This window comes from Sciurus vulgaris (assembly GCF_902686455.1).
Source record: "Sciurus vulgaris genome assembly, chromosome: 13".
NCBI lineage: Eukaryota > Metazoa > Chordata > Mammalia > Rodentia > Sciuridae > Sciurus > Sciurus vulgaris.
The window spans coordinates 40,876,101-40,893,365 of NC_136474.1; the positions used below are offsets into that span (position 1 = coordinate 40,876,101).

At 39.3% G+C, this 17,265-nt stretch overlaps 1 protein-coding gene across 2 annotated transcripts in view; it reads left to right on the forward strand.

Annotated features, from left to right (window-relative positions):
- The window catches only part of LAMA1 (laminin subunit alpha 1), a 94,418-nt gene extending 87,183 nt beyond the window's left edge, over positions 1 to 7,235 (forward strand). The window contains exons 49-53 of one of the 2 annotated variants that reach the window (XM_079108427.1): positions 502 to 660; positions 1,175 to 1,328; positions 2,352 to 2,485; positions 5,816 to 6,038; positions 6,840 to 7,235. In XM_079108427.1, coding sequence (XP_078964553.1) covers positions 502 to 660; positions 1,175 to 1,328; positions 2,352 to 2,485; positions 5,816 to 6,038; positions 6,840 to 7,000 — 831 coding nt within the window. In that variant the 3' untranslated portion in view covers positions 7,001 to 7,235. The remainder of the gene's footprint in view (positions 1 to 501; positions 661 to 1,174; positions 1,329 to 2,351; positions 2,486 to 5,815; positions 6,039 to 6,839) is intronic. The other variant, XM_079108428.1, reaches the window with a different exon arrangement.
- The last annotated feature ends 10,030 nt before the right edge of the window (positions 7,236 to 17,265 follow it).

Below are 17,265 nucleotides of genomic sequence, written 5' to 3' on the forward strand. Positions count from 1 at the left end.
AGCTTCATTCCTTTGATCTCTGGTGCTAACTTCTTTTCCCTAGAGGAAACTTATGCCTGCTGTTCTCTAGCTTGCCCTGTGTGTGATATGTCCCCCAGAGAATGCAAGCTCCCCAGAGGTAGGGCTCTTTTTCTGCCCCCTGAAACATCCCCAGAGCCTTCCTTGGTACCCAACATCTAATAGGTGCTCAGCCTCGGCAGGATGGATGGAAGGAAAGTCACTGTTCTTGAACTCACAAGAAGTAAAGAAAGCCTACCTGTGACATGAAGGGACCAAGCCACCCATCATGGCATTTTCTTTCTAATAACCAGGGTTCTGTAACTCTGTCTGCTTCCCATCTTTTGCCAGGTTCAATACCAACTGTGCAAAAATCAAAGCTATCCAATAGGTTTTTTTTTTTTTCAAGTTATCATAGCTATAAGGAATGTATATTTCAAACATGTGTCTGTTGACATTTTCTCAGATTGCTTAAAAATTATGGATGTTTTCATCCTGTTATAGGTCAAGACAGAGTACTTTAAAAGAAAAGGCTCCATGACTGTTGATGGCCAAGAATCCCCCATGGTGACTATGGTGGGAGATGGAACCACACTGGACGTGGAGGGTATACTGTACCTGGGAGGCCTTCCCTCCCAGTACAGGGCCAGGAACATTGGAAATGTAAGCAACATGTTCTGCACGGGGTCTATGTTACCTTTGTTATGGTTGTGTTTATTTTGTAGGAGAACATAATTCTTTACACTCTCAAGTTTAAATTATCTTGTTTGAACCTGGCACTCATCTGTAAGGTGGAGACCTTTCCAATCATGTTCATAGATCTTGTATTACAGATTCCCTTTAAGACTGACCAACTTTCCCTCCCATTAATTGCCACTTAGTCCCAAAACCATACAGGAAAATCCAGCAAATTTGTATTTGCACGTAGTGTACCCAGCATTCTTGATTTGCACAATATTTCACTAAAATAATGGAAAATGCTTTCAATGCATTATTAGCAAAGATACTCAAATGGTATCTTTAAGTTAAATATTCATGTGAAGTATTATGGTAATTAAATTTTAAAAACCAAAAGATAATATTATAATGGGTTTTATTGAAACAGATTTAAGGAAGTACAGAAACAGTATGTCCTAGCCTTATTATAATCCCTGCTGTCACATGTCATTTGGTTTAGATCACCCACAGCATCCCTGCCTGCATTCGTGAGGTGACAGTTAACAGCAGACAGCTGGACAAGGACAGCCCGGTATCTGCCTTTGCAGTAGGCAGGTGCTATGCAGTGGCCCAAGAAGGAACTTTCTTTGAAGGAAGTGGATATGCAGCACTTGGTAGGTATTATCAACAGTCTCAAAAGAAATCTTAGGGATTGATTATATTCTAAGATGACAAGGATCCAAGACAGAACCCAGCTGGACAGGGCCCAGGAAGACTATATTTAGTTCAGTGTTCCTGGGCATTCCTGATGTCTTGCCTCTTCATGTAAAAGCCCCCTGAGGTCTTATGTGCTGCAGATGGCCTGACCGGACTGGTGTGACTCCTGACAGAGGACAAATGGGGGTGCTGGCTTCCTTGGACTCTCACCAAGTTGACATAAGGCACAGTCACTGTCCCAGTTAATAAAGGCCTTTGAATTAAAAATCAGCTGCATGAGCTATCTAGACCCTCAGTGCCCAGAGGTTATAGTAGGAGTTTCGACAGAGAGGGGGAAGTGACTAAAATTTTATTCTGTGCTCCCTGTACCTCAGAGGCTCAGGCCCCAACTTCATGATTTCAGCTCCCCTGGGACCATGGCTGCCAGGCCCTAGTAATAGGTTCTCCCATTTTTCCTTCAGCCTCCAGCAGGTAACACTGTCTGCAATTGCCAATATTACTGGTTTTGCTAATATCACCTGAATTAAAAATTATTCAATTCAGTCTGCATTCAGATTGGAGTCTGATGTACTCAGTCCATGCTGATAGACCTGGTCCTCGGGATAGATATTGGGAAGATAAAGTAGACTATTCCTAGATAATGAAGAAAGAATACAGGGACCAAACCCCAACAGCAAATGGAAAAGACTGCCACAGATAGATGTGTCTATAGGGCAGAGTGCCACCTGCCCCTGTGGCTGTAGGTGAAGGCTGTGCCTGCCTTCACTCTTGTCACAGTTGACAGTTGAATGGGAAAGCTCAATCCTAAAGAGTGGGAGAGAGTGACTTGGTGGAGAAAAGCTGGATTCAGAGGAAAAGCCAGAGCCAGATTCTTATCCTACACCAGCAGGCCAGATGCACAGCCAGCCCCGTCTGCACCCCTGGGCCTGAGCCAGACTGGGCCCTGCAGGGCTCACTAACACTGTTCTTGTGTTTTTCAGTCAAGGAAGGCTATAAAGTCCGGTCAGATTTAAACATCACACTCGAGTTTCGTACCTCCTCAGAAAATGGTGTCCTCCTGGGGATCAGCAGTGCCAAAGTGGATGCCATCGGCCTAGAGATTGTCAGTGGCAAGGTGAGGTGCTTCATCTTGATGGGATCACCCTGCTTCCCAGTGTCAGAGACAGAGCAGTTGAGAAATGGACATACCTAAATTCAAATTTCTCTTTACCCACTACATTAATGGAATTAAGAAAGGCTCCATTGATACTTTTAAAAACAGATTATCCTAAAAAGATGTTTAAAAATAATTTCTTTTATAAATTTGAAATTAAACTTATGCAAAATGTCAACTACAATATGAAGAACTTCTTTCCCCCAGCCTTACTGACAGTGCCAACCCGATGCCCTTTCCCTTCTATTAGTTTTTAACTTTTCACTTGGAAGCAATTACAGATTCATATGAAGTTGCAATGAAGTGTACAGGGAGGTCCCTAGGCACCCTTCACCCAGGCCCCCTGAGGGTAACATAGTGCATAACTAGAATGCCACATTAAAACCGTGACATCAACACCTATGCAAGCCACAGCATTTGTGCAGTTACACCAGTAATGCAAATATATGTGTGTGCATGCATGTGGCTTGTGATTCCATGTGAATCACACAACCATCATCATCACCAATCACCACAAGCAAGACACTTCATTGTACCATCACGAGGCCCCCCCAGGTGCCTCTTCATAGCCACAGCCACTGCCCCACATCCCTAACCCCTGGAAAAAACTAATCTGTTGTCAATCTCCGTCATTTTGTTATGTAAGTGGATTCACGTAGGAAGTATCCCCTTGACCTTGGCTTTCTGCTCTTAGCCTGATATCCTGTAGGTTCTTTCAGGTTGTGTGCATCAACAGTTCGTGTCTCCTGGCAGAGTATCACTCCATGGAATGGACGATGTACTGTAATCTGGTTTTTTTTGATGCAAAAAATGTATTTTTTCCCTAAATCCTCTGCTCTTGCCTCTCAACCTCTCGTTCTCCTGTCCTGCTGGGAACAAAATGAACTCAACCATTTACAGTACTCTCATCTCCTCTGCCTCTTCTAGAGTTGCTCCCAGTGCTCACTCTCCTTCCTCTCCCCTTGAGGGTATCTGGGCACAGGAAGCTGTGGGGAGGGGAGCCTGAGTGGTCCTTCCGTTTTCTGGAACTCTCTCCCTGGCAGCACTTGAGGTGTAGCTCATGCTCCTGGTCTTCAGGTGGCAGCTGCTGTCCTCATCCTCCCTACACCCAACTGGCTGAGTGGTCTGGGGTCTCAGTGTTGCCATTGCATGGTGACTCCTCCCAGAAGAATTTGGCCGTTGTCCCTGGGGACCAGGCTTCCCATACCTGTTGTCAGGAGCACTGCTGCCTTTTCATCTTCAGCCACTTTCCATCCTTCCCCAGGGATGTGTGAGAACTTGGGGATTTCTGCCAGGCCACACTTCGTTCTCATGGAATTGATATCACCATTTACCGGTGACGAATTCTGCTTCCTCTAATGTTGAAGTTTGAACACTAGAGAAGCACGCCAAGGCAAGCATATTAAGCAGGTTTTATTTAAAAGTAGTAATAATACAGATTTCTCCCGGGAGGAAGAAGGGGGCCATGGCTGATGTTCTAGAGTCCCAAGAAGTGAGTGTGCCCTACATCTTTTATAGGTTAAGGTTTCTTTTGTTCTCCAGTTCTCTCCCCCCTCATCTCTCCTGCCTGCCTATGTGACTAGGCCTGGTTTTGCAGGTGAGATGCATAAAGTGAGAAGCAAATGGGGGCAGGGTGCAAAGTGATTCAGCCAGGCAAGGGCCCAGGGGACATTAATTAGCAGCTTCTTGCCTGCAGTCCTTGATAAGGGCAGGTAAATTATTTGGTAATCAATGGTCTCCAGAGATCCTTGACATTCTCCAGCTTCCAGAGGCAGATGGCTTTCGTGGCCTCCATTTCCTCGATTTGACTGGATCCCCTATTTCTACACTAACTGCCTGTCCCCAATTCTGGCTTCAGAATCGGGGATGGTTAGTTTCTCATGTCCTTTCTCTACCTAAATGCATTTGCCACCATTTCTACTGCATCGTACCCAAATCATATTGTTGAAGGAGTAAGGTGCTGGAATTTTCTTTCTGGAAGGCAAGGACAAATCCTGTTTTAGATTCCCCCATACTTACCTGGCTATTTCTAGTGTTTCCCTACCTTCTCTCCTCTGGGATTTTGGTCCCTAGGCTATCCTACAGTAGAGGTGGGGATGACCTAGGAAAGTACTACCTGACCCCTTGTCTTCGCCTCCCCCTGTCTTCTATTTCATGTGAAAACAAAACTACACCTGTGTCATGTTACTGCCTCTCTCTGCTGCAGTTTATAGCGGCTTTCCCCTCAACTATACTTTAAGGAACTTTGTATCTATTTGCAAATTTTTATGCCACATCTAAAAATAGTTACCAGAAGTGCAATAGCTTCAAAAAATGTTCTTTTCTGATGCATTGTATATTTTACTTCTGACATTGACTTACTGCTTATTGTTCTTTTTTAACTTTTCCTAGTGGTTTCCTGAGGGTTTATAATATACATCTTTAATTTGTCAAAGTCTACCCTGAAGTAACACTGAGTGACTTTAGAGATAGCATAAGAACTTTACAACCATACACTTCAAATTCTTCCCTTCTTTCCAAGTCTGCTTGGGCTGCCTAAACAACGTACCACAGATTAGGTGGCTTAAACAACAAAAATTGATTTTCTCATTGTTCTGGAGACTTGTGAGACCAAAATGCCAGTAGGATTGATTGCTTCTGAGGCCTCTCTCCTTGGCTTGTAGCTGTCTGTTCTTCCTGGGTCTTCTCACGGTCTTCCCTCTGTGTGTGTCTGTGTCCTAATCCTGTCTTCGTGTAAGGACACATATGTTTTAGATTAGGACCCACCCTAGCTACCTCACTGTAACTTCATCACCCCTTTAAAGCCTCCATCTCCAAATATAGTCTCATTTGGAGGGAGATTTGGGTGCATGAATTTTGGACATCACTCAACCCGGAAGACCTCCATCATTTGCAAAGCTTAGATTTGTTATTGTTGGCTACTCGCTGTTGTAAAACATCTATGAACAAATTTTTAGGAGAGTTAATAAATGTCACCATGTAGGTGCTATCAACTGACAGCCTCCATAGACCTGTTAACTCCTGAAAATATCCCCCAGTGCCCTGAAAGTGGGGCTTTGGTTCCAGGACACGGTGTGGCTCCAGCTTGTTGCTGTGAGGTGACCATTTGCCCTTTTGGGGAACAGGATAGTGTGTGACCCCTTCAGGAGGCTATTTTTTAACAACACTATTTCTCATGGTCAGCCCTCCTTTGAACACACTGCAGTGACTTTATCCACTCCAAGAGCATTATACAAATGCATTGTGTTCCTTAAACATGGAAAAACTCACCAAAATGTTGGCTTTCTTCAGCTCTTGTTTCACGTCAACAACGGTGCTGGAAGGATAACGGCCACTTATGAGCCCAGAGCTGCCAGGACTCTCTGTGATGGAAAATGGCACACCCTTCAAGCTAACAAAAGCAAACACCGTGTCATTCTGATAGTAGATGGGAACGCAGTCAGTGCCGAAAGTCTACACACCCAGTCCACCTCGGCAGACACCAACAATCCCATCTATGTTGGTGGCTATCCTGGTAAGTAGGAAAACCTGCTCTCCTTAGCCACATGAGAAGGCATGGTCACTGGGGGACGCCTTACTTCAGCAGGATATGGAATAGGAATTGGTTTGGTGACAAATCCTTCATCATTTTAGAAAAACTATTATAAATACTAACCTAAAAATCCTGGAAAAATTCAAAATAAAAATTAAGCTGGGCATGGTGGTGCATGCTTGTAATCCCGATGGCTCAGGAGAATGAGACAGGAGGATCACAAGTTCAAAGCCAGCCTCAGCAGCTAAGCAAGACCCTAAGTAACTCAGCAAGACCCTGTCTCAAAATTTAAAATTAAAAAAAAAAAAAAAGGAAGACTGGGAATGTGACTTATGGGTTAAGCACCACCAGATTCAATCCCTAGTACAAAAAAAAAAAAAAAAAAAAATCAACACACAAATTAATCATTAGGTAAACCCTTGAGAACATTGAATCTGGTGTGAAATAAGATGAATGCTTTTACTGAAGTCAGTCATGGGAGTCATTTTAGTGGACAAACCTGTGACATCCTCTCATGTAGATTAGAAGTGTATATTTCAGATGTTCCGAGAAATTATTACAAATAACAAACATTCATTTATGACAAAAGTCACAACTGTGCCTTAAAATTATGACATATTACAAGTTTTCTGTGACTTCTGCTAGTCACTCAAGGCACATGTGGAAAAACGTCCTTCTGGTTTTGACAGAGAACACACTTGAAATTATTTTTGTTCCTATTGTGCTCTCTTATCTCATTCCACAAAATTAAACAGAATGTGTCTTCTTTCCTTTCTGTAACAGCTGATGTCAAGCAAAACTGCCTGAGTAGCCGAGCCTCGTTCCGGGGGTGTTTGAGGAAGCTTACCCTGACTAAGGGCCCACAGGTGCAGTCCTACGACTTCAACACAGCTTTCGACCTACAGGGAGTTTTCCCTCATTCCTGTCCAGGGACTGAGCCCTGAGCTTCTAGTAGAATCCTTAATTGGAATCACTGCTAACATTTTGAGGAAAGTTATTTTTCTGAATTCAGATATCTTCCGTTCAGTGTTCATTTTCCAACTCAGGTTAAATATTTCTACAGAGAAACGTGTTTATGTTAAACTAAAACCATATGTAAAACAAATACTTCTATTAAATAGTCTGAAATGTAAGACTCACTGGCTTTTTTTTTTTAACACTATTTGTAATAAATCTTTTTCAACACTGAATATTCTTTTTATTTTTTTAACAATATGTTTTAAGTTTTGCATTTGGGGATTTTTAAAAGAATAAAATATCATGACAGATTGTAATAGGGTATAATATGGGTCCTTTTATTTATTCTTGAAAATGTTAAACTCTGAATTCTGCAACGGACAAGCAATGTCATTGGACACTTCCAGCAGAGAGTACCAACTGTTTGCCACATAGGATCCCCAGCAAATCATAGAAGGCAAAAGGAGCAAGGGAAAGAGAACCTCCTTTTGACATGATCTGGTTCTATCAGGACCTGACCTAGGAGCATGTTTTTCAGGACAGGGAAAAAAATAATGGTGTCACAAGTTAGCTCCTCCTTTATTATTATTTTCACCCCTTATAATAAATCCCTTGATTGGTTATGTTTTGAAAATGTGTATAATTTGAAAAAAAGGAAAATTCAAAAACCACATAGGTATGTTCTTTTAATGGACTAAACTGTTGTAAACTCATATTTCTGAAGTCTGTTTTGGTCCCCTCCAGATGGATTTTGGCCCTGCTCTGTGTTCATGGCAGGGGTTAAGATGGCTGCTATCCCAAATACTTCATATTTTTCAAATGTTTGTTGGATGAGGGGCCCCTACTGGCTTCTTCTAAATGAAGAAATAGATTCACATCTGTATGTACAAAAGATTTCAGTTTGATAAATAAGGACACTGTGGAACTGGTCCTGTCCCTCTTCTGTGCCTGGTTTATGTACCTGAACCCTTGTAGCCATCTGTGTTTCTTGGCAAATGTATTTGAAATTCATAATTCCTTTTCCAGTTAAATATTAGCACGAAGATATTTCTTAGGGAAAGATGGCAGCCAGCTGTGAAAGTGCCCATTGTTCTATAGCACCTATAAGTCTAAGGAATGCAGACTCCAGTGTCTAGAAGCAGCTTCCTGGAACAGCTGAGTCAGGAAGGGGGCATGAGTCCTCCCCACAGCAGAGCAAATGCACCAGGGACTCCTCACTGTGCCATGGGTGACCTTTCTGCTCACAATTCTGTGGAAACCAGCTACAGCACAGACCAACTTTCTAGATGGTGGTCCACCATGTTGGTTGAGGACCCATCCAGAGACATCCAGTCCAGAATCACCTTGGACTTCAAGCCCCTGCCCTCTACCCTTCATGAATAGACCCAAAACAGAGTTTGCACTCGTCATGGTTTTAACTGTTCACAAACCTTCTCTTAAAGGATCCCTTCAAAGGAAAATGCACTTCTCTCCCCTTTGACCTTTCATGGAGTATAGAGACCTGGGTTTAGTTTCTCCCTGTGACATGAGCATATGTAGGCTTCAGGAGGGACACCTGCCTTGACCCTCATGGTGAGGCCACACGTGGTCCCTAACCCCTCTCAGTAAGGCTGGATTAGGTCCTCAGAACAAGGGTGCCAGACAAGATACAGGACACCCAGTTCAATTTGAATCCAGATAAATAATGAACATATGTTCAGTGTCAAAATACACTAAATATTGCACAGCTTCCAGTGTTCACATGCTAAATCCAGCAACTTCATTTTGCAGGCCCAAAGGGCCTAAGAAGATTATGGTACCCCTTTCCTCCCTGCCTCAAATAAAAAAAAAAATCCAGCATCTTAGAAGGCATGAAACAAAACCCAGTTGAAGATCACACAATGCATTTATGGAAATACCAGAATTTTTCCAAGATGCTTTTATGGAATTTTTTTTTTTTTTTTACAAAATCTATGTTTTGTTATCCAAGTTAAGCCCTTGATTAGTCAGCTTATTAGGCCAACAATTTTCTGAATTGTGGCAAAATATATATGTAACAAAATTATCATTTCAATTATTTTTTAGGTGTACAGTTCTCTGGAATTAAATACATATAGAAGGGTGGGTAACCACCACCACCGTCCATCTCCATAACTTTTTCATCTTATAAAACTGAAACTCATTATCCAGTAAGCACTAATTCCTCATTCTTCCTCCTTGCAGTCCCTGGCAATAGTCATCTACTTTCTGTCTTTATGAATTTGATTATGCTTGAGTACCTTATAGCAGGAGAATACCCAGTATTTTTTCCTTCTGTGTCTGACTTATTTTACTTAGCATAATGGTTTTTAAGATTCACTTAGTTTGTAGCATCTACCAGAATCTTCTTCCTTTTTAAATATGAATAATATTCCACTGTATATGTATATACATACACACACACACACACATTTTATTTATTCATCCCCTGACAGGCCTTGGTTTCTTTTCTACCTTTAGGCTACTGTAAATAATGCTGCTATGAACATTGGTCTATAAATATCTATTCAAATATATTTATACTCTTTTTCCTGAGTATATACCCAGAAGTGAAATTGCTGGTTCATATGGTAATTCTATTTGTAATCTTTTGAGGAACTACCATACATTATGTCCAGTATATATATATACATATATACACACACACATATATATATATATATATATGTGTGTGTGTATATATGTATATATATGTGTGTATATATGTGTGTGTGTGTGTGTGTGTGTATATATATATATATATATTTTTTTTTTTTTTTTTTTTTTTTTTGGCAGTGCTGGGGATTGAACCCAGGGGCGAGGCAAGCAAGCTCTCTACCAACCGAGCTATATCCCCAGTCCCCTTCCAGTATATTTTTAAGCCTCATTTTTCTCATATATAAAAAGGAATTATGATATCAACCTCAAAAAGACATATGTTTAAGAAATACTATTAAAATTAATTTTAAAAGAGAAAGAATGCTGAGAATGCCTCCATAAGATAATAACCTTGACCTTAATGAAATTTAAGCCTCAGTCACATGTGCCGGCAAAAAGTTTCAATAGTTAAATAGATTTATAGGCAAGCTTTACTAAACATCAGAAATAAGAAAAATAAGTAAACTAACCAATTCATTACAACAGCTGGCATAGCCTTTATACAAAACAAATATAAAACCATCTCAGACTAACTTTAATTATGGACTTAGATGTAAATATCTTTTATAAAATGATAAATTAAATTCAGTCCTTAGGGGGAAAGCAATGATTGCATTTACAAACCCGTAAGTTCTTTTTATTATTGAATATAGTTACTTTTGGTATAAAACACTTGACACTTTTAAGACATAACCTCTTAAAATTTTTTGTTTGATATGTTGTTTTGTTTTATGAGGCAGGGTCTACCCCACCTGCCCAGACTCAATCCATCTGGTTTCAGCCTCCTGAGTCGCTGGGACTGTAGGCTCATGCTTCTGTCTCGCCCCCGTGAACATGCGCACAGTACCGTTCTGTCGCCTACGGACACTGTTGTACAGTGTATCTCTACAACCGATTGATCTCATATCATTGAACTTCAAACCAGTTGAAAAGCAAGTCTCACTTCTGCTCCCTCCATGGCAACCACCATTCTATTCTCCATTCCTGTGAATTTGACTGTTTTCCAGCTCAAGCATAAGTGGAATCATGCAGTAACTGTCCTTTTTTGACCGACATTTCAGTTAGCCCAGTATCCTCCAGCTTCATCTACACTGCCAAATGGCAGGATTTCCCACTTTTGCAAGACAATATTCTATTGTCACTTTTTCTTTAACTGTTAACCACTTTGGGTTTTGTTTCTGTATCTTGGCTATTGTGACGAATGCTGCAATGAACATGTGAGTGCAGATTCGTCTTCAAGATCCTAATTTCAATTCTGGTGGCTATATACCCAGAAGTGGGATTGCCGGGTCATATGGTAGTTGCATTTTTCATTTTCTGAGGAACCTCCACACTGTTTTCCATAATGGCTGTGCCAACCAACCATTCCCACAAACAGTATACAAGTGTTCCAGTTCTTTGGGTCCTTACTGTCACTTGTTTGTCTTTTGTCTTTGATGATAGCCATCCTAAAGTGGTATGAGGTGACATCTCACTGTAGTTTTTATTTGAATTTCCCTGATTAGTGATGTTGAGTATCTTTTCTTACGCTTATTAGTCATTCATATATTCTTTTTTTCATTTCCCATGAGAGTTTTTATTTCTTTGTTTATTCTTTCTAGACATACATGATAGTAGAGAGTATTTTAACATATTATACATTCATAGAATAAGTATAACTTGTTCCAATTAGGAACCCATTATTGTGGACATACATGATGTGGAGTTACATTGGTTGGGTATTCATATATAAGAATAGGAAAGTTATGTCTGATTCATTCTACTGTCTTTCTGTTCCCATCCCCCTTCGCTTTCCTTCATTGTGCTTTGTCTAATCCAATGAATTTATAATCTTCCCCTCTCCTGTTGTGGGTTAGCATCCACATGTCAAAGAGAACATTCTACCTTTGGTTAGAAAAAGCAGTCTTGAAATTCGTTTGGAAAAATAAGAGGCCCAGAATAGTCAAAGCAATCCTTAGTGAGAAAAGTGAAGCAAGAGGCATCACAATACCAGACATTAAATTATACTACAGGGCTATAATAACAAAAATGGCATGGTACAAAAACATAAATGAAGAACAATGTAACAGAATGGAAGACACAGAGACTTACCCACATAAATACTAGACAAAGGTGCCATAAACATACATTGGAGGAAAAATAGCCTCTTCAACAAATGGTGCTGGGAAAACTGGAAATCCATATGTAGTAGAATAAAATTGAACCTCTATCATATTTATTCTTTTCAGAAATGTCTATGTAAGTCTTTTGCCCATTTTTTAACTGGGTTGTTTTTGTTTCTACAGAGTTGTAGGTCTTTCGTATACATTTTAGATACTAATGCTTTATCAGAGGTATGGTTTGTGAATATTTCCTCCCATTTCACAGTTGTTCTTTCACTCTTTTGACCACTTCCTTTGCTGTGTGGCATTTGAAAAGTTTTTAACTGACTCTTTGTCCATCTTTTCAGTTTTTCTTCCATTTTCTCTGAAGTCAATACTTGGGTTGATTATTCTCATTTATCCTGACACTACAAGCAGGCTATTTGTTGTCAAATTTGTTCATGGAAATAAAACTTGTACTGGACAAAGAAAGGATGGTGGTGGGTTGTCAATGACATACATTTCAAAGTGAAAAGAAAAGAGCAATAGAAAATCAAATTCTGCTGCAATTTTCCTCCTTCTATCAATTGTAAAGTCCTGAATCAAGGAAAAAAAAAAAAAATCTTAGAGGGTGCCTTACAATTCTTTTATGCAGCAAAGGTGTTGTAAACCAAGGATGCTCTGGTGGTTACCAGGGGGTTGGGGGTGGGGAAGTGGAAGATGTTGGTCAAATGGCACAAAGTTTTAGTTATGCAGATGAATAAGCTCTGGAAGTCTAGTATGGTGACTGTATTGATTATACTTGATAGTGTGCTTGAAATTTGCTAGGAAGGTACAAAATTATTCTCATCACACACACACATAAATATAGCTGTGACGGATATGTTAATTAGCTTCATTGTGATAATTACACAATGTATATATATGTGTGTGTGTGTGTGTGTGTGTGTGTGTGTATCTCTCATACGTCAAGTTTTGTACTTTGCATATATACAACTTTTATTCCTCAACCATACCTCTAAATCTGGGAAAAGAAGATTCAGAGAGCCATGAGACAGCCTAAGCACAGCTAGAGTCACAGAGCTGTCTTCACCTTATCTGCTGTCCTCCGTCTTGAAAATTTAAGAACTTTCATAAGGTTCTGAGAAAAGTTCTAAACTCTTTCCTCTGGAAAAAATGCATAAACACCCTAATTTTGCCTATTATTTTAGAGAATTCACAAATTCCTTGAATTTCATACAAGCATCAGTGAACTGGTCAGGAACCTCTAAGGCACATGGACAGTGAATATACAAGCATTCACTTTCTTTATTCAACAAGCATATATGTACATTGATTAACCTTTCGTATATGTTATATTTCATAATAAAAAGGGACAATAAAAAATTAAAACAAACAAAACCTGCAATTTTTTGACCTGGAGATGAGGACTTGATGTATATAATACATAATTGATTTTCCTACTGCCATCTCCATAGCAGGATAAGATCACCCTACACCTGGTTGAGGAAACATCAAGACTAGACCTTAGAACTACAACTGAAGCCAACCTAGTAAGAATTTTCATTAGGCAGTAATTGCATATGTACATTTTCTAAGCACTGCTAGGTTTGCCTGGAAGTTCTACAAGATGGCAGATCAGTGACTCAGTGGCTGAAATTTATGTGCATCAACATTTTGTCTCTTGTATTCTGAAAATTGTATGTTAGTATGTTTATTTTCTAAAGGTTCCCCCCCCCCCCAAAGATAGGGGAATTAGTGATGCAGAAATAAGGAAGTCTCATCAGATTTCTTACAATGACAGTGCTGTCTGGAACCTGTAACAACCTTCTTGGCCAGTAGGAGACACTCTTCAATGGCTAATTGTCTTATAAAATTTCACATAATACTCTTCTGTTTTCTCTTCCCCCATAATCAACACCCTTCCCATATTATTACTGGCTTTTCTTGCTTGATTAGAACCTTAATAATATTCTGTCCTGCACCCAAGAAGTATCCTTCCCACAACTACAAAGTGTTATTTATCAGCCTCAGTATCGCTTCTTCCTAATGGAATAGTAAGCTTCAACAGGGTTAAATAAGTTGGAAGAAAGTCAACAGCCTGAGTAGGAAGGCTGAGTAGGAAAATTCATTTTCCAAGCTGAGACTGCCCTGAACGATCAAGTGAAAATCTTAGCATCTTGTGTTGATCATATTTTCTCCTTGATGTTGTATTATACTGAAGGGGTATTTTGAAGCCTTAATGTTTCTGTCAGATCAATGTTTCAGATTTCCTTTTTTCACCATTTTATGTTGTTATAACAATATCAAGACTAGGATTTACAAAGGAAAGAAGTTTATTTGGTTTATGGTTCTGAAGGCTGGAAAGTCCAAGAACATGATGTCAGCATCTGCTCAGGGGAGGGCTTCCTGGTGGAAGGGCAAGAGAGTCTGCAGAGGAGAAAGCTGAGGAAGTGAAATTCACTTTACAACAAACCTGTTCTTGGGATAACTACTCAAGTTCAACAATTAACCTAGTTCCTTAAGAAAAACATTCTCGCTCTTAAGAACCTGATCATTTATTAAAGGCCCTGCCTCCTAATACCACCATAATGGCAATCAAATTCCAGTGTGAGATTCAAAGGGGACAAACCATGTTCAAACCCCAGCATATATAATTTTCAGAAGTTCAAAGAATTACATAAATTTCAAATACATGTGGATCATATCTCTATTTGGATGTGTAAGTCACATCTTACAATGTCTTTGGCAAGTCTTTCTAGATAATCACATGCTGCCATGATGGCTCTGATTAGAGACCTGCTATGGTTCTTAGTAGTTCTTAGCCATCCTCAATTTCCCCCTAAGATTGTATCTGTTCCTCAAAGATCCTTTAGTTGTTTCATATCTCCTTGAAGGTCTATATTATGTTGGATATTTCTTTGGCATTCCTCCCAGAGCTAATATAATGAGGACCTAAGGGGAGGTTTTTAGTAAGTAATTGTTGAATTGAATATGTTTATCATTTTTTTTCCAAAAATACTTCAGCAGTGTGGTTCTTCCTATAAATTTCAAAAGTTCCTTGGAAATAAAATTCCTTCAAGTCATCCAACAAGCATAACACAAATGCAGAATAAGCCTCTTTAGAAAATATCCCCAAAGGCAGTTCTATAGGCTTAAGAGTTTTCACAAAATGCAGTAAAAATTTTAGCTTAATATTTACTCTGACGTGTCAAAATTATCAGGATATTTTTCCACAGGGTAGCAAAGGCGTAGCTCAGGTTCATTTCAAATTCCTTCAGAGTCTAGCAATGTGGTCCAGCTGTCTGAAGCATTTTTTTCTTGAGTAACACAATTTTAAAATGATATTGTTTTTCTCATAGCATATGCTTAATTGTAAACTATTAAACACAAATTCCAGTATGAATACAGAAGAGCTGTGGGCTATGTTTGCATAGTTAGAAGAATTTCATGGCTATGAAAAAGTAGTTTGTGCCACTTCATTTTAGTCAGAACCATTCTGTGCATCAAGCATTTCATCATAATTTAATTTTTAGCATGTGTTCAAAATCTTAATGTGATTTGTCTACTATGAATAAAAACAGTAAACACTTTGATAAAAACTAAAGAATGCTGAGTTGCATACCTGATAAGTGGTCAGAAGAGAACAATTAGGGAAAGAACATCAGTACAGGGAGCAGATAGGAGATTGTGAACAACAGACTCATAAATACAGAGACTCCATGTGTAACTCTGCCTCTAGGCTGGAAACATGAGCAGGATCTAAGTATAGAAAGGAAGTTGGTGAATATGATTAACGCAGTGTGATTTAAAGGTAATTCTGTACCCTCAAGGACTGGTTAAATTGAACAGAGAATTTAAAAAGAAACACAAACAAGAAAGTCAAAAGAAAAAGTAGAAAATGACCTGGCAGGCTAAACTCATTGACTCAATGGGAAGATGTTCAAACTTGGAAGAAAGCTATGGGAAATGATTAATCTAGGGTGTTCAGTAGGGAGCTAAAGTAAACATTTCTTAGAAGGATAACCTAGAAGGGACAACATTTTCCCTCTTATATTTGGTGTTACAGCAGAAGTGAGTGAATTGTGGGGGAGCCCTTAAGCTGATAAAATGACTAGGCAAGCAATGAATTACTGATAGTTTTTACAGCAATTCTCCATGTGAAGGTATGTGTTTTGTGCTTGTGTATGTACACTTAAATTGACATAGCCATAGAAGGTGGGATACAACCCATAGAAGGTGGGATAGAACTTACAGTCTGAAACATACACCTAACTGATTTCTTACTGACACAGAAAACAACGTTCTTCAGAGGTTTACAATAGGACCCACATCTACAATATATAACATCCACAGTGTCCAGGATGCAATTCAAAATTTCTAAACAGTTTTTTGCTGTTAGACTGAGGCAGGTGGATTGAGAGTTCAAAGCCAGCCTCAGCAAAAGTGAGTCACTAAGCAACTTGGTGAGACCTTGTCTCTAAATAAAATACAAAATAGGGCGGGGGATGTGGCTCAGTGGTCAAGTGCCCCTGAGTTCAATCCCTGGTACCCTCCCCACAAAAGGGGACCAATTCTCAAATGAGGGGAAAAAAATCAACAAATGCCAATCTCAAGAGAGAATTATCACACAAAGACTTTAAGGTAGTTGTTTTATCTCTGCATTATAGGGTTAAAATAAAAATGTTATAAGAAAAATAAAAGTAAGTGGAGTGATAGAAATTCTCAACAGAGAAGTGAAAAATATATAAATGAAACATGAAAATTATTGAAATTAAAATACAATATCCGAAGTGAAAAAAAAATCACCATATGGGCTCAGTAGTAGAATGGAAATAAAAAAAGGAAAGAATCAATAAACTTGAAGACAGAACAGTGCAAATTATCCAACCTTCGAACAGAGATAAAGAATTAGGAGATTCATCCTCCAACATAACACAGGCTACATGTGACAAATCCACAGTCGACATCATGTCAAATGGGGAAAAGTTGAAAGCATTTCCTTTAAGATTTGGAACAAGATAAGGGTGTTCAATAATGGACATAACTTTTATTCAATTGGAAGTTTTAGCCAAAGCAATTAAGCAAGAAAAAGAAACAAAAGGCATACAAATAGGAAGGGATGGAGTCAAATTATTCCTGTTTGCAGATGATATGATTCTGCGTGCAGAAAAAACTGAAACTCCACCAAAAGATGTATAGAACTGCAAAACAAATTCAGTAATGTTGCAGTATACACAAGCAACATAAAATCAGTAGCACTTTTATATGGCAATAACAAGATTTCTAAGAAATTCTATTCACAGTAGCTACCCCGTCCCCCCCCCCAAAAAAAAAACTAGGAATAAATTTAACCAAGAAAATAAAATACCTCTCCAATGAAAATGAAAACACTGAAGAAGGAAGTTGAACACACACACACACACACACACACACACACACACACACACACAGAAAGCTCTTCCATTTTCATGGATTGCAAGAATTGTTAAAATGTCCGTACTACCCTAAGCAAT